The sequence below is a fragment of the Pelophylax lessonae genome, assembly GCF_965119305.1.
Source record: "Pelophylax lessonae genome assembly, chromosome: 3".
Classification (NCBI taxonomy): Eukaryota; Metazoa; Chordata; class Amphibia; order Anura; family Ranidae; genus Pelophylax; species Pelophylax lessonae.
In genome coordinates, this window is record NC_138770.1 from 442,710,914 (window position 1) to 442,729,268 (window position 18,355).

Genomic DNA, 18,355 nt, shown 5'->3' on the forward strand with positions numbered 1-18,355 from the left:
TGCGCAAACCAATCAAAATACGCTTATTGTGATTTTTTTTTTACCAAACATAGGTAGCAGAAAACAAATTGGCCAAAAATTTAAAAAATTTTGATTTTTACATTTTTTTGGGGGGGAATTTCATATAAAAAATGTGAAAAATATTGTTATTTTTTCAAAATTTATGCTATTTTTTTGTTTATAGCGCAAAAAGTAAAACTCGCACAGGTGACCAAATACCACCAAAAGAAAGCTCTGTTTGTGGGAAAAAAAGGACGTAAATTTAGTTTGGGTACGGCGTCGCACGACCGCGCAATTGTCAGTTAAATTCGCACAGTGCCGAATCGCAAAAAGTGGCCCAGACGTAAGACAGCAAAATGCTCCGGTGGTAAAGTGGTTAAAATCTAGCTCCCTACAGAGTTTATTATTGGTTTCCATCAAGGTTTACATACGTGGTGAACCTGTCATTAGTCAGGCCTTCTTCAAACAGGGTGACAACATTGATTCCCCTGCAGTTAAATTGCTTCAGTGTTGTTGACCTGTTCAGGCATTGCATACTTGTGCACATTTAGGAGTAGAGCAGTCACCATTATTGATGCTGACAACCGCCCTCTCACTGTCAGTCAGTGCTGTCCACACCTGGTTCCTCTTACCGGCATTGTGACTGACAGCATAGCCCTGTCCACATGCTCTAGGGAGAAGAGTAAGCATGGCTGCGTAAGTAGCTCAGTGGGCATCGTGTACCTTACAGAGATGAAGCAGGCTTCCCCTTACAGGGGGAAGATATTAGGCAAAGTGTTTGCTTAAATATGGAACTCAAAGATGGGTCTTAGGTGAATTCATTAACTGTACAGGGGGCTATTTACATTGAAATACCGTGACCTAATAGTTACCCAAGCCCCTTCTTGGCCACTTCTTTTCAAATTTCTATTAGACCTATTTTTTGAGGATACATACAGCCACAGATATTTTTGTAATCTAATTCACATCTCTGATTTAAAAGAAAGTTGCTAAAATAAATGCATTGTGTACCTGCAAAGTTTGTGGGCTGAAAATGCCCCTTTTTTGTCTGTGCTACAGTTAAAATCTAGTCTACGTCTTCCATGTCATTATGCTCCGAAGCTTGTTGTGATTCAGCCTTTGATGGATTCTGTATTGTCACCTCTGGACAGGCTGCACCTTCTAATGGCTCTGCAGGCTGTTCAACTGAGGTAGCCAATTTGCTGGCATCTGATTGTGGACATTCAAGATTGCTTTCTTCTGCTGTCTCCTCCAAACAGTGGGTCACCATAAAAGCGGTTTCTAGATCTTTGATGATTTTTTCATCTATTCCAGAAAGCTCTACAGTAGAACTTTCATCTTGTGCAGCAGTGTCAGGGTCCTTATCATCAGCCACATCCTCATCTTCATCCACCTCATCATTATCCTGTGTCTTGGCTTCTTTAATTCTCCTATATAGTTCCATTCTTTCTTCCTGCAGTGCTCTGCAAAGCTTTTCCAGCCTCTCAATTTTTACCACAAAGCAGTCATATTCTTTAGCCTTCAGAGCTTTCTGTAGTAACAAAAAGAAATAGGTCAATAGAGATAAACAAGCTTTATTTAAGCAAATAATACAACTTATCTATTGGAAAAAAAATAACCTGCCTGCCAAGGTTTCTGCTATGCACTCATAAAGGGATGATTATACTACATATAATAAGCTAGACATATTTTTCTTACATTGTACAGCGTATGTGTCTAGTTTAGAAAAAAGTAAAAATACGTAAAACAGGTCAATCTGAACAAAGCATTTCCACCACCAGACAATTTTCTTTTAATAGTTAAACAAAGATTTTTCAATGGTGTTTAGCACCCTCCTAGGTAGGTGCTAGGAAAAGTATATGGGTGTCCCTGTCTGCTTATCAGGGGGGCCTTGATTGTTCAGCTAGGCTGTCATGTGTTCTCAGGTGTGCCTGTTGAGCCTGGGGAGTCTCCCCACTGTGTCCAATGAGGGCTCTCATTGGACAGTGGAGGGAAACCTGGCCAATAGCACACCAGGGCTTGTATCTACCCCAGAGGGCAGAATCTGCCGCAGTGCATCCTGGGAGGGGATATAAGTCTGAGGGGAGCACATGACAGAGCGTCTTTGGCGGGAAGCAGAGTCCCAGGAGGAGGGTGACGGCTGTCTCTCCCCCTGTCAGCATCAGGAAAGGTGTCCTTGGTGTTTGGCCTAGAGGACAGAGCTGCAGAGCGGGATCCAGTGTGCTGTAGACCGAGTGTAGCTGCTGGGGCAGAAGTTTCCAGGAAAGAAGTGTCGTGAGTACTGTAAACTGCCCAGGGGTCTGCCTAGGATAGGGGACTGGTCCTGAAGGTCAGAGGGATCCAGGAGCCAGCTTACCAGGAGGAGGCTTAGAAAGGGGGTGCCAGAGTCTAAGCCCTGAAGAGAAGTGTGTGTGTAAAGGGGGCGCCGGTGCGGGCCCTGAAGTGTTAAGCGTTGCAGCAGATGTACAAGTAGCTACCTCAAAGGAAAGTGTTAATGGAGCTTCTACAAGGACTTTGTGCCACAAGAAAGTGACAGGAGTCGTTTCAGTGCTAACAGACCGCAAGTCAGCGTTCATTAGCGCCAACCGGCATTCAGCCAGTGTCAAGTCAGCGTCAGCAGGCATTTTATAAGTTGTGCCCCTAATATTGTGCATAGTTGAGCCAAAAGAGTATCCCACTCATCCCTTCTCCCATCCAAGTTCTCAATAAACCTAAAAACCCAAAGATACTGGACTGATTCTTGTCTCAGTGCTCACACTTGGAGAATATGCCTAACTGTGCTGCTGTTGCTAGCGGTAACCCTGGCGGACCCATATCCAGCAAAACGGCTGGGAATTCTGCTACAGGTGTGTAGAAAATCCATTTCCAAAAGACCCCCTTCTTTCAGTAGAGAGACAATAAAAGGCACTCAGAATGAAACTTCAGTTTTGCTGAGAGGGAAAAATATGTTTTGCAGATGAGCTCTATATTTTTCAAAGTGCATTTATTGTAGATCTTTAAAGGGCATCTAGTATGCAGTGTTAAGCAAAACCTAATGGTATTGCGTAATGGATAAATATCTGCATGTACTGTTTAGCATTGAGGAGACTATTCATTCTGCCCTAATCCTCAACTGCATGTGCAGAATTGCAGTCTGAAACCTACAAGGCCCCTCCACCATGCTTCACTGTTTCCTGTGGACATCTTTGTACCACTCTCCAGGTAGTGAACAGATTTCTTTCTTTTACAACCAATCAAATTTGGGCCCATCCATCCAAAACACCTGCTGATGTTTTTTTACAGCAGTTTCATGCATATGTGAGTCACTTGGCCTTGTTTTCACGTTGAGGTATGGCTTTTTAGCCACAAGTCTTCCATGGGGACCACTTCAGGGTGTGTCAAGATTTTATTGGCTTTTGTCAAGACTGATTTAAAGGTGCACCTGGACATCTTTAAGGAAAGGGAAAATCAGCAGGATGTCTCTGTCATCTGTTGCACTCAGTTTCCTAAGCTGTCCAGTGTGTTTTTGGTCTTCATTGTTGCCTGTTTCTTTGTGCTTCAGCAGAAGAATTTGACAACACATCTGGAAACACCTATATTCCTTGAAATGTATGTCTGTAAAAGACCTTATTGGTGCAGTAAGACTACCCTGTATCTTGTGGATGTGCCCAGCCCTACCATTGGGCTAAATGTTTTACTCTTACATTTTTTCAAGCGGCCTCAACTTGTTAGTAATGCATGGCTTTTCCTCACCCAGCCTCATACCTGCTACACAGCTGATTCTGTTAAGATTGTTTTTTTTTACTTGGGATGAGGTTCTGGTTCACCACTACCATGGGTTCCAAGGTGAGTCCCGCAGGTTCAAGATTAGAAGTCTCTGCAAATTGTTGGGCAGATTCATCCGGCAGAGTTTTTTCTAACCAAAATGCGCTGCATGGCATTTGAACCATGACCAGCAGGCTTAGCAGGGCCAACAAGTGGACTTTTGGTTAAGATAGTACCCTTACTATAAAGAGTGACGCGGCTTAGAGAAACTATAGTGTATATGAATTAGAATCTGTTGCAGAGAAAGCATAGGGAAAGCTGTCACACTGTACATGGAGAGATTACAGTCAGCTAAGAAATTCTGATTACTGTCTCTTTGGGAAATGAACAAGTTCTTCAGTCCAGAGCACTTGCTGCCATTTTTCTGCACCTCAATTCCTAAGTTTTCGTGTATTGACATGGAAAAAAGGCTAAGCAATTCAACTGTGTACGAAAACATAGGAAATGGAGTGCAGAAAAATGGCAGCAGGTAATCTGGTCTGATGAGTCAAAATTTGTAATATTTGTCTGTAGCAAGAGGCAGTTTGTTTGCAAAGGGCTGGAGAATGGTACAATAAAGAGTGTCTGCAGGCAACACTGAAGCACAGTGGAGGTTCCTTGCATGTTTGGGGCTGCATTTCAGCAATTGGAGTTGGAGCTTTGGTTAGGATCAGGTGGTGTCCTCAGTGCTGAGAATTACAGGCAGATACTTATCCATCGTGCCATACCATCAGGAAGGCACTATCTTCACTGTAAAGAAGAACAAAGAGTCCTGAAAGTGATGGTTTGGCCCCCACAGAGCCCTGATCTCAACATCATTGAGTCTGTCTGGGATTACATGTAGAGGCAGAAGGATTAAGGCAGCCTAAATCCACAGAAGATCTGTGGTTAGTTCTCCAAGATGTTTAGAACAACCTACCTGTGGAGTTCCTTTAGGTGTACCTAGAAGAAATGAAGAATTGATGCTGTTTTGAAGGCAAAGGGTGGTCACACCAAATATCGTTTTGATTTGGATTTCTCTTTTGTTCATTTACTTTCCATTTTGTTGATTGATAAAAATAAAATATTAACACATTCCAATTCTGAAAGCATTTCTAATTGACATCATTTGTGTGTATCTATCTATCTATCTAACTATCTATCTATCTATCTATCTATCTATCTATCTATCTATCTATCTATCTATCTATCTATCTATCTATCTATCTATCTATCTATCTATCTATCTATCTATCTATCTATAAATATATATATATGCACACTCTCAAAATATTAGTGAGGTTGTAAAAGTTTTTTTCTCTCAATTAAACTAAAGATGTCATACTTTCCTGCTCTGTACAAAGATTTTGCTCAGAGCAGCCCCTTACCGCTTCTTTACCGATCCCCTGCTGGTGCTGTCCACATCTTCTCCCTACAAGCTCATGCTGGGTCACTCCCGAGCCAGGACACACACACACAGTGTGGTTCGACCATGCCCCCACTCCCTTCTCACAAGATTTGACTGACAGCAGCAGGAGCCAATGCACTGCTCCCCCTCTAACATTGGTGTGTCTGGGAAATATTGGACAGCTTAGCATGGCACTGCTCCCAAAGTATAAGTGACAGGGACACAAAACGTGGGGAGCACCGAGAGGGGACCCAGGAGTACAACATATCCATACATTTTAAAAGGTCGGCTACCGGCTCTTTAGTAAGGACGGGCTGCACCTTAATGGGGATGGTACAGCTCTATTGGGGAGAAAGATGGCCACAAAGTTGGAGGGGCTTTTAAACTAGGTGTTGGGGGGGAGGGCTCAGAGGTAGAGTCAGTTAGTAGGGAGCAAAGGACAGAAGGTATTAATGGGGTCAGCAGCGACAGTAGAACCGTAGCGAAAACCACTGGGGGGATCTGTGCGGACAAACCTTAGACCAAACAGGAATAAACTTAAGTACAATTCTCTATCCACTTCTACAAAACTAGGAGGGGTATATGCAAATGCCAGGATCCTAGCTAATAAAATGGATGTGTTGGAACTGTTAATACATGAGGAGGACATAGACCTTGTGGGAATAACAGAAACTTGGTTCGACCCCTCACAGGACTGGCTGGCCAATATCCAAGGGTACTCTGTGTATCAGAAGGACAGGGAAGAAAAAAGAGGGGGAGGGGTATGTTTCTATGTCAAAAATAATGTAAGGGTGGTAGAGAGGAGTGACATTATGGAAGGGATGAGTACGGAGTTAGAATCCAAATGGGTAGAACTCCATAGGGAAGACGTAAAGGGGAAAGTAATAGTGGGGGTATGTTATAGGCCGCCCAACCAAACGGAGGAGGTTGAGCTGGAATTTCTATCACTGTTGGGTAACGCAGCAAAGCTGGGGCCAGTCATCATATTGGGGGACCTAAATTATCCTGACATTGACTGAGAAGAGGGGACTGCACACTCACTAAAGGCCCGTCTCTTCATGAATATCTTACAGGACAACTACATGTCTCAGTTGGTGGATTCTCCTACTAGAAAGAATGCAGTGCTGGATCTATTAATTACTAATGGCCCAGATCTAATCTCAGACGTAGGAGTCCGGGACAACTTGGGTTCTAGCGATCACAGGATGATCACATTTAACGTAAATCACAAGATAGCAAGGCAAGAGGGAAATATAAGAACCCTAAACTTCAGAAGGGCAAACTTTCCCAAACTGTGCTCAATGATAGAGAAAATAAACTGAGACCAAACCCTAGGAACACTGACCACGGAGGAAAAATGGGAATGCTTTAGGAACATATTAAACAAATGCATCTCGCAGTGCATTCCTATGGGTAATACATTTAGAAGAGACAAAGCCAAACCTGGCTGGCTAAACCATAATGTTAAAAAACGTATTAAGTGGAAAAAAAATGGCCTTCAAGAAATATAAATCAGAGGGCACAGTATCGGCATTCCAGCAATACAAGGAGGCAAATGAGAAAAGTAAATACGAAATCATAATGGCTAAAATCAACTTCGAGAGACATATAGCAGAGGAAAGTAAAAGGAACCCTAAGAAATTCTTTAAATATATCAATAGCAAAAAAACGAGGTCAGAGCATGTTGCACACATAATTAACGATGATGGGAGGATGGTTACAGAGGACACAGAGAAGGCAACTGTGCTAAATGCTTTCTTCTTCTCAGTCTTTACACAGGAAATAGAGGGGTATACTGACCATGACTGTATGGTTAGCAGTACTTCACAGGACTTGCCGCTATGGCTAACAGAGGGTGAAATCATGAAAAGGCTTGATAACATTAACACAAATAAATCACCAGGACTGGATTGCGTGCATCCGAGAGTACTCAAAGAACTAAGTAAGGTTATATCTAGACCACTGTTTATGATCTTTGCAGATAGTATTTTGACAGGAACTGTACCAGGTGACTGGAGGAAAGCTAACGTGATACCAATATTCAAAAAAGGGCAGAGGCATATCCCAGGCAATTATAGGATGGTCAGCCTGGCGTCAATAGTATGTAAATTACTGGAAAGGATGATAAAGGACTATATCCAAGAATTTGCTAAAGTCAACAGTATCATCAGCAGTAATCAGCACAGGGTTTTCAAAAGGACGTTCTTGTCAGACCAATCTGTTAACATTCTACGAGGAGGTGAGCTTTGAGCTAGATAGAGGGAGACCTGTGGATTTGGTGTATCTAGATTTTGCTAAAACATTCGATACAGTCCCCCACAAACGATTAATTTACAAAATAAGGTCTGCAGGCTTAGACCACAAGGTTTGCTCTTGGATAGAAAACTGGTTAAAGGGGCGTGTCCAAAGGGTGGTAATAAATAACACGTACTCAGACTGGTCTGGAGTGATAAGTGGGGTGCCCCAAGGCTCAGTCCTGGGACCAATTTTGTTCAATCTATTCATAAATAGCATCGAGGACGGGCTTGTTAGCTCAATCTCAGTTTTTGCAGACGACACAAAGTTAAGCAGGGCAATAACTTCACATCACGATGCAGAAATCTTACAGAATGACCTGAACAAAATAACAGAGTGGGCAACTATGTGGCAAATGAGCTTTAATGTGGAGAAGTGTAAGGTATTCAAGAATGGAGAAAGATTTGGGAGTCTTAGTAGAAGATAGACTAAGCAATAGCATGCAATGTCAACCTGCAGCTGCCAAAGCCAGCAGAATATTGGCATGCATAAGGAAGGGGATATATTCCAGAGATAAATGTATAATCCTACCACTTTATAAAACTCTGGTCCGGCCACACCTGGATTATTCTGTCCAGTTCTGGTCGCCAACCCTCAGAAAGGATGTGCTGGAACTGGAAAGAGTCCAAAGAAGGGCGACTAAGCTAATTAGGGGATTGGAGGACCTAAATTATGAGGAGCGTTTGCAAACACTCGATTTATTCTCCCTAGAGAAGAGATGCCTGAGAGGGGACATGATAGTGATTTACAAATACCTGAACGGGGATCTTAGCATAGAAAAAAACTATTCAGTCGCAAGAAGTGCAAGGGAACACAAGACCATTTAATGCGATTAGAGGAAAAGCGATTTAACCTCAGGCTACGCAAAGGGTTTTTTACAGTAAGGGCAATAAGGTTGTGGAACTCGCTTCCACAAATGGTAGTAACTGCGGGGAGTATGGCTACTTTTAAAAGACTCTTGGACATACATTTCCAAGATCAAAACATTCAAGGGTATGGGAAATGAATACGTCCACACACACCTACACAGGTTGAACTGAATGGACTAATGTCTTTATTCAACCTCAACTACTATGTAACTATGTAAAGAGAAGTATCCCTGTACACTACACTAACTGCACTAAACTGACTGAACTTACTATCCACTGTAATATTTGAGATGATAGCTCCAAGGGATCACATGCACAAGCCGGGTAAATTTAAAGCAAAAGTGGTTTATTTTTTTCCACAACAGAAATAAGGCTTCCAACAGCAAAAAGTCCAAAAACAAGCATAACATAAAAGTCCGCTTAACTTCAGCATAAATAGCAAATATAATACAATACCACCTTCTGGTGGGGGTTTACCCCAGGTAAGCAGTCCCAGGTAGCAGGTTGTCTCCAACCACCATGCAGCACACAAACACTTGTTTCACCAGCTCAGTCTCCCAGGTGTTTAACCAGCTCCTACTCCCCACACCCACTGACACAACTTCCTGTCTTTAAGAGCTGGTCTCTCTGGGGACAGCTTAACCCTTGCCTTCCTGTAAACCCTACACTTCCCTTAAAGGGACCACAGCCCAAATATTGGTGCTATGTAACACCTGTCCAGGATCCAACCTTGGTAATCTTTACATACCCCCATACGCGTAGGTGTTGAAGGCACTATCAGACACCATACACTGCACTCAGGAGAGCGCATCGTCATTCTGATGCTGTCTCCCGGGCCGATGCTCTACCACAAAATTGAATTCCTGGATGGACAGGATCCACCTCGTCACCCTGGCATTGGTCTGCTTGTTTTGTCACATCCAGGTCAACGGGGCATTGTCAGACACCAGGTGAAACTTCCGACCCAGCAGGAAGTAGCGCAGAGAGTCCAGTGCCCACTTGATGGTGAGACAGTCCCGCTCCACCACAGTGTAGTTTTTTTCTGCCGCCGTCAGTTTTATACTGAGAAAAACTACAGGTTGCTCTTCCACATTGACCACTTGCGACAAGATTGCACCCAGTCCAGCATTTTAAGGCATCCGTCTGTACTACAAATTCTTTGGAAAAATCCGGGGCTACTAGCACCGGATGCTCACACAATGTGGTTTTAAGCTTCTGAAAAGCTTCCTTGGCCTCTGCATTCCATGTTATCATCACGGACTTCCTCCCTTTTGTCAGATCCGTCAATGGGGCTGCAATAGTAGCAAAGTTGGGGACGAACCTTCGTAGTAGCCGACTATGCCCAGAAAGGCCCTGACCTGTTTTTTTGTTAGGGGGCAAGGCCAGTTCTGGATGGCTTCTACCTTGTTCATCTGAGGCTTTACTAGACCCCTACCCACAATGTACCCTAGGTACTTTGCTTCCTCCTTCCCAACAGCCGGCTTCTCTGGATTTACGGTAAACCCTGCTCTTTTGAAAGAGTCTTGGACTGCCTGGACCCGAGATAGATGGGACTCTCAATCAGTACTGAAAATGATGAGGTCATCCAGATATACTGAAGCGTATTGTCCATGCTTTGTCTATAGACCTTTGGAATGTGGCTGGGGCTGGCATCTATAATATTGCCAGTGGCCTTCTGGAGTGGAAAAAGCTGTTTTTTCCCTGGCTTCCTTGATGAGGATGAGGGGAATCTGCCAATACCCTTTTGTAAGGTCCAATGTGGTAATATATCGGACGGGACCCAACCTCTCAATCAATTAGTTTACCCTTGGCATCGGATATGCATCAAATTTTGAGACTTCATTAAGTTTTCTGAAATCATTGCAAAATCGCAGAGTGCCGTTGAGTTTTGGTACCAGAACGATAGGACTTGACCATTCACTCTGCGATTCCTCAATGACGTCAAGTTCCAGCATTCTTTTTACCTCTTCAGACACTGCTTTCCTATATGCTTCTGGGATGCAATAGGGCTTTAAGCAGATTTTTACATTGGGCTCTGTAACAATGTCATGCTCAATTATGTTGGTTAGACACAGCAATCCTGAAAACGTTTCTTTGTTTCTCTGCAGAAACTCTTTAGCTTGTTGGCTTTGGGACTTGGTCAGGGTAGCAGCAACGTGCACTAGGTCAACTCATACAGGGTGTCACGGAACCATGAACCAGACGTACAACAACAGATAAGTGAAAATAAGAAAGCTTTATTGAAAAACAAGCTGTAAAGCAAAAGTCCAAACGGATGGCGAAACTGATGCAGAGTCTTTTGCGAAGCCAGGGGTCAGGAACCAACAGGGTAGTCAGACGAAGCCAGGATCAGGAACCAACAGGGTAGTCAGACGAAGCCAGGATCAGGAACCAGCAGGGTAGTCAGACGAAGCCAGGAACAGGAACCAGAAGCAGCAGCAGTCTAGAAGCATGTGAACACAGGGGGACCAAGCAGGGAACTGAAGCCACAGACCTCCTATATATATGAGCTAGGCATCCAGCTCCTCCCAGTGGGAAGGAGGAGCCGCAGGGTGGGAGGCTACAAGAAACCCAGAAACCAAGATGGCCGCCAGCACATGTCAAACGAAGGAGAACAGCAAGAAGGTAAGACCATGACAGTACCTCCCCCTCAAGGGCCCCTCCTCCGCGGAGCAAAGAACGGTTTCTGAGGGAAGCGTGCGTGGAAGGCTCGGAGCAAGGCAGGAGCATGGACATCTGCGGAGGGAACCCAGGAACGCTCCTCTGGACCATAACCACGCCAATGAACCAAAAACTGCACCCGACCGCGGACCAGGCGTGAGTCCAGGATATTGCTCACCTCATACTCCTCACGATTGCCCACTCGGACCGGACGAGGCCGAGGAACCGAGGAAGTGAAACGATTACACACCAGTGGCTTCAACAGGGAGACATGAAACACGTTGGAGATCCGCATGCCAGGAGGAAGCGCAAGGGCATAGGCTACAGGGTTTACCCTGCGAAGCACTCGGAAGGGACCAACAAAGCGAGGCGCCAGCTTGGGAGTGGGCACTCGAAGGTTGAGGTTGCGGGTGGACAACCATACACGGTCTCCGGCCTGGTAGGAAGGAGCAGGCGCTCGTCTGCGATCAGCCTGGAGTCTCTGGCGCTGCGCAGAGACCTCAAGGGACCTCTGGATCTGTACCCAAGAAGCACGTAGGACGGAAAGGTGATCCTCCACAGCCGGAATATCCTGGGGAGAGAATACCTCCGGTAACACGGCAGGTTGGAACCCATAGTTGGCCATGAAGGGAGACGTCCCAGAGGAAGAGTTCACCGCCGTGTTCCTGGCAAACTCAGCCCAAGGCAGGAGGTCAACCCAATTGTCTTGGTGATCGGAGACATAGCAACGAAGGAATTGCTCCAAGGCCTGATTGGATCGTTCTGCGGCCCCATTGGACTGAGGGTGGTAGGCCGAGGAGAAGGAGAGATGAATCCCCAACTGGGAGCAAAAGGCGCGCCAGAACCTGGACACAAACTGACTCCCACGATCCGACACAATCTCCTTGGGCAAACCGTGCAACCGGAAGACCTCCCTGGCAAAAATCGTGGCCAACTCCTGTGCAGAGGGTAACTTCTTGAGAGGAACACAGTGGCACATTTTGGAAAACCGATCCACAATCATGAGAATGACCGTATGGCCTCGGGATGCAGGGAGGTCCACAATGAAATCCATCCCCAGGTGTGACCATGGGCGCTCCCCGGTGGCTAAGGGTTGCAGAAGGCCCAACGGAAGGTGCCGAGGAGACTTACTCTGGGCACAAACGGAGCATGCCGCTACATATGCGGCGATGTCGGAACGTAGGGAAGGCCACCAGAACAGACGTGAAACAGCCCAGGACAGCTGATTCTTTCCAGGATGCCCCGCGGTCTTGGAGTTATGGTAGGTTCGCAACAACCGAGTGCGCAACTCCTCAGGCACAAAACATCTGCCGTTGGGTCTCCCAGAGGGAGCACCAGATTGAGCCGCCAAAATCTGCTCACCCAGGGGAGAGGTCAGGCTGGTGCGAATGGCGGCCAGGATCTGATTCGGAGGTATGACCGAAGTCGGAATAGACTCCTCCCTGGACAGGTCGGAGTACTGCCCTGATAAGGCATCCGCCCTGATGTTCTTGGAACCGGGTAGGTAGGAGACCACGTAATTAAAACGTGACAAGAACAGAGCCCATCTGGCCTGACGTGGTGTCAATCTCTTGGCCTCAGAGAGGTAGGTCAGATTCTTGTGGTGCGTCAGGATGAGGACCGGAACCACCGAACCCTCGAGCAAGTGTCTCCATTCTTTAAGAGCCTGCACGATGGCCAATAACTCCCTGTCACCAATCTGGTAGTTGCACTCCGCGGAAGACAGTTTCCGGGAGTAAAACCCACAAGGAAGCAGAGGACCCTCTGGTGTTCTACGCTGAGACAGAAGGGCGCCTACTCCCGTCTCAGACGCGTCCACCTCGAGGACAAAGGGCAACCCAGGGTTGGGATGCGACAGAATCGGAGCTGACACAAAGGCGGACTTTAGAGCCTCAAAAGCTTGGATGGCCTCGGGCGGCCAGACCTGGGAATTACTGCCCTTCCTGGTCAGATCCGTGAGAGGCTTGGCTAGCACGGAAAAGTCCCTCATGAACTTCCGATAATAATTGGCGAAGCCCAAAAAGCGCTGCAGGGAGCGAAGACCACTGGGCTGGGGCCACTGTAAGACAGCCGAAACCTTCTCAGGATCCATGGAGAACCCCTCAGCGGAAATGATGTAACCTAAGAAGGTTACCTGGGATCGGTGAAATTCGCATTTCTCAAGCTTACCGAACAGCTTGTTCTCTCGTAACCGTTGCAACACTCGTTTGACATCCAGAATGTGGGTCTCCATGGACTCAGAATATACCAAGATGTCATCCAAATAGACCACCACACACTGCTGCAACAGGTCACGGAAAACATCGTTGATGAATTCCTGAAAGACTGCGGGCGCATTGCACAGCCCAAAGGGCATAACCAAGGATTCATAATGGCCGGTCCGGGTGTTAAACGCGGTCTTCCACTCATTGCCCGCCTTGATCCTTACGAGGTTATATGCCGCCCTCAGGTCGAGTTTGGTAAAGACCGTGGCCCCTTTAAGGCGATCAAACAGCTCGGAAATCAAGGGTATCGGGTAAGCGTTCTTGATCGTGATGCGACTGAGACCCCTGTAATCGATGCAAGGCCTCAACTCACCGCCCTTCTTTTTCACAAAGAAAAATCCAGCCCCTGCCGGGGACGAGGATTTGCGAATGTGTCCGCGTGAAAGCGCCTCCTTCACGTACTCCTCCATGGCCTCATTCTCCGCTACCGACAGTGGATAGACTTTGCCACGAGGAGGAACGGCACCAGATTGTAACTCGATGGCACAATCGTATGGGCGGTGCGGAGGTAGGGCAACCGCGCGCACCTTATCGAATACATCCCGGTACTCCTCGTATTCAGGGGGCAACAGAGAGTCCGAGGAAGTACACAGCAACTTGACAGGCCCATGGATGCAACTAGCCCCACACTGCGGTGACCACGTGAGGATCTCGGCCGATCTCCAATCGAAAATCGGATTATGCTTCTGGAGCCAGGGGTACCCCAAGACCACCGAGTAGTGTGGAGACGAAATAACCTGGAAGCAGACCGACTCTCTGTGGACTGCACCAATGGCTAACCCCACTGGAAGGGTCTCATGAGTCACGTGTGGCGGCAGAAGGGGTCTGCCGTCTATCGCCTCAAGAGCCAGAGGAGAACCTCGAGGCTGCAGAGGAATGGAATTGGCGGCAGCGAACACACTATCAATGAACAAACCACCAGCACCAGAGTCCACCAACGCCTGGGTCGTCACCGAGCCCCCGACCCAGGAGAGGACAACAGTGATCAGTGGTTTGTCAACACGGGAAACCGGGGACGAGGAGACTCCACCCAAGATCTGCCCCCGACAGGATCTCAGGTGCGAGCGTTTCCCGGACGGTTCGGACATGCCAACCGAAAATGCCCACCGAGACCACAGTACATGCATCGGCCCTCGCGTCTCCGGAGTACCCTCTCCCCCTCGGACAGGCGAGCAAACCCCAGCTGCATGGGTTCACCCCCAGACAAGTCATCCCCAGGAGGCGTGGAAGGAGAGGGAGGCACGGGTGGGACAACAAAGGTAGGCGCCAATCTGTTAGGAGACCTCCGCAGACTCTCCTTAAAGGAAGGTCTCTCCCTGAGTCTGGTGTCAATCAAAATCAGGAAAGAAATAAGAGACTCGAGCTCCACTGGTAGGTCCTTAGCTGCAACCTCATCCTTCAAGGCATCCGAGAGACCATGAGAGAAAGCAGCGACCAGAGCCTCATTATTCCAGCCCACCTCTGCTGCCAGGGTACGAAACTCAATGGCGTATTCAGCTACGGATCGTGAACCCTGTCTGATGGACATAAGGAGCTTCGCAGCAGAGGCAGCACGAGCCGGCACATCAAATACCTTCCGAAGAGAAGCAACAAAACCGGAAAACTCGGCAACCACCGGATTGTTGTTCTCCCATAAAGGGCTGGCCCAGGCTAAGGCCTTGTCCGAGAGCAGCGAGATTAAGAAGCCCACCTTTGATCTCTCAGTAGGAAAGGCATGTGGCAGCAACTCGAAATAAATGCCCACCTGGTTAAGGAAACCTCGGCACTGAGTTGGCTCTCCCCCAAAGCGCTGTGGAAGGGGGGCAGAACCGGACATACCCCGAAACACCGCAGGCGCAACAACAGGTGTCGGGGTAGACTCTGGCGCAACAACCGGAGCGGCAGTAGGAGCGGGCCCAGGAGCGACAACCGACCCATCGGCAACGGGAGCGAAATGAGCCGTGCGTTCAAGCAGGGTTTGCAACGCCACGGCGAACTGACCCAACAGGTGATCCTGCTGATCAAGTCTGGCAACCAGCGTGGGTAGCGAGGATGGTCCTGTACCGTCAGAATTCATGGCTTGGTCCTAATGTCACGGAACCATGAACCAGACGTACAACAACAGATAAGTGAAAATAAGAAAGCTTTATTGAAAAACAAGCTGTAAAGCAAAAGTCCAAACGGATGGCGAAACTGATGCAGAGTCTTTTGCGAAGCCAGGGGTCAGGAACCAACAGGGTAGTCAGACGAAGCCAGGATCAGGAACCAACAGGGTAGTCAGACGAAGCCAGGATCAGGAACCAGCAGGGTAGTCAGACGAAGCCAGGAACAGGAACCAGAAGCAGCAGCAGTCTAGAAGCATGTGAACACAGGGGGACCAAGCAGGGAACTGAAGCCACAGACCTCCTATATATATGAGCTAGGCATCCAGCTCCTCACAGTGGGAAGGAGGAGCCGCAGGGTGGGAGGCTACAAGAAACCCAGAAACCAAGATGGCCGCCAGCACATGTCAAACGAAGGAGAACAGCAAGAAGGTAAGACCATGACACAGGGTCCTCAACAGTAACCCCTACAACAGCGGATACCTGATATCGGTCTCTCCAGGGTTTTAGCAAATTCACGTGATAAATTTGGTAGGGTTTCCTCTTCCCAGGTTGATGTACCCTGTAATTCACATCACCAACTTTTTCCACCACCTCAAATGGACCCTGCCACCTGGCCAATAATTTGCTTTCTACCGTGGGTATTAAAACAGCTACCCGGTCTCCTACCTGGAACTGTCTTATCCTAGCGGACCGGTCATATACCCTCCTCTGGGCATCCTGTGCCTTTAGTAGGTGCTCCCTTACTAACGGCATCACTTTCGCCACCCTCTCTCTCAATTGGGAGATATGCTCCACCACAGTTTTGTTTGGTGAGGACTCACTTTCCCATGTTTCCTTCACCAGATCCAGCAATCCGTGGGGTCTTCGCCCATACATTAGTTCAAATGGCGAGAAGCCCGTGGAGGCCTGAGGAACCTCCCGGATGGCAAATAACAATGCCGGGATCAACATGTCCCAATGCCGTCTCGCTGGACCACTCTTTTTAGCATTGACTTTAAAGTCTTATTAAACCTCTCAAAAAGGCCATCTGTCTGTGTGTCGGGATTCGAACCCGTGACTGCTTACTAGGCTACCGTCCTCTCTGGACATTCTTCCCTGAAGCCTATTATTTCAACCTTAGTCTTGCCAAGCCTTGCTCACTACCCTTAAATTCCCCACACCTGGTACTTCCCTATATAAGTCCAGTCCCTTGCACTCAAGCTTGCTGATTATTGAGCTCCTGAGCCTTGATCAATCTTCTCCTCATCTGCTGCTATTATCTACTACCACAAATCCACTGCTGACCAGGAATTGACTACCGACTACTTTTCTGCTTTGTCCCTACCTACTGAACTGCTACCTCCATTGCCGATCCGGATTGTCTGACCACACTTACTGCTGCCCGCCCCGACCTTTGGCTCATCTCACTTCTCTCTGGTTGTCCCTTGTCTGCTTCTCCACCTCTGGACCGAACCTGCACTCTGCCTGGCTGGGTGATCCTGGGGACCGCGACCTGGTGTTAGCTTGCAGCGCAGTCTATCTCCACCATAAGGGGCTCTAGTGAAAACCAGCTAGCACTTAGTTTCCGCACCTCAGGTGAACCCGTGTCCTCATCAGAGTACTACCTGGTGTCCATCCGGTATCCAGCACTGCTACCACCATAGCCAACCCGGATTGTCTGACCACGCCTCTGCCAGACTTCCTGCACCTACTACCGGCCTGCGATCCTTGCCACTGGGCTCCACTCCTACCTCAGGTGAGCCTGTAGGATTGTTACACTGTGGGTGGTAGACGGACGTTACCAACTGCTTGATTTGAAACAGTTTGCAGAGGTCCACCATCATCTTCGACATAAACGGGGTGCCCTGATCCATCATCATCTCTGGGCAGCCCAGTGGCTTTTTTCTGCCAAGGGCCATTTGGGTATTTATAAAATCATTCGGGGGCCGTACAAAATTATCAACTTAAAAATGCGCCTATTATATTTGGTCAAACATTTCATTAACTCACCCCTATTGTGATGGCTGCAACTGCTTCTCTTTGGTGAGGTATGTGATGTTAGCTGGTATTGATGATGTTGCTACTGGCAACTGGTTTTCCAGGTTTGCGTCGGTCAGTCTTGAGCGCAGTCGACTCTTTGTGGTGGTAAGTTTTGAAAAGAACTGCTGGCGGGTACAGCTGGCTGGTACTGCTGGTGGGTACAGCTGGCTGGTACTGCTGTGGGTACTGCTGGCTCAGGCTGGAACTGTGCTGTGGGTACTGCTGGCTGGTACTGCTGGCTCAGGCTGGTACTGCTGTGGGTACTGCTGACTCAGGCTGGTACTGTGCTGTAGGTACTGCTGGCTGGTACTGCTGTGGGTACTGCTGGCTCAGGCTGGTACTGCTGGCTAATATTGCTGTGGGTACTGCTGGCTCAGGCTGGTTCTGCTGGCTGATACTGTGCTGTATTTCCTGCTGGCTGGTACTGCTGTGGGTGCTGCTGGCTGGTACTGCTGTGGGTACTGCTGGCTCATGGTTGGTTCTGTTGTGGGTATTGCTGGCTCTGGCTGGTACTGCTGGATCTTAGTGCCCCCTTAATGCAGAGTGATTAGTGCCCCCTTAATGCAGAGTGATTGGTGCCCCCCCCCTTAATGCAGAGTGATTGGTGGCCCCCTTAATGCAGAGTGATTAGTGCCCCCTAAATGCAGAGTGATTGGTGCCCCCCTTAATGCAGAGTGATTGGTGGCCTCCTTAATGCAGAGTGATTAGTGCTCCCTTAATGCAGAGTGATTGGTGCTCCCTTAATGCAGAGTGATTGGTGCCCCCTTAATGCAGAGTGATTGGTGCCCCCCCTTAATGCAGAGTGATTGGTGGCCCCCTTAATGCAGAGTGATTGGTGGCCCCCTTAATGCAGAGTGATTAGTGCCCCCTTAATGCAGAGTGATTAGTGCCCCCTTAATGCAGAGTGATTAGTGGCCCCCTTAGTGCAGAGTGATTAGTGCCCCCCTTAATGCAGAGTGATTAGTGTCCCCTTAATGCAGAGTGATTAATGCC

The 18,355-nt window shown here is 47.8% G+C and overlaps 1 protein-coding gene across 1 annotated transcript in view; it reads right to left on the minus strand.

Annotated features, from left to right (window-relative positions):
* Nucleotides 1-382: 382 nt before the first annotated feature.
* TXLNB (taxilin beta) overlaps nucleotides 383-18,355 on the minus strand; it is a 148,102-nt gene continuing 130,129 nt past the window's right edge. The window contains exon 9 of the mRNA XM_082249934.1: nucleotides 383-1,531. Within this exon, the coding sequence (XP_082106060.1) occupies nucleotides 1,067-1,531 (465 nt within the window). The 3' untranslated portion in view covers nucleotides 383-1,066. The remainder of the gene's footprint in view (nucleotides 1,532-18,355) is intronic.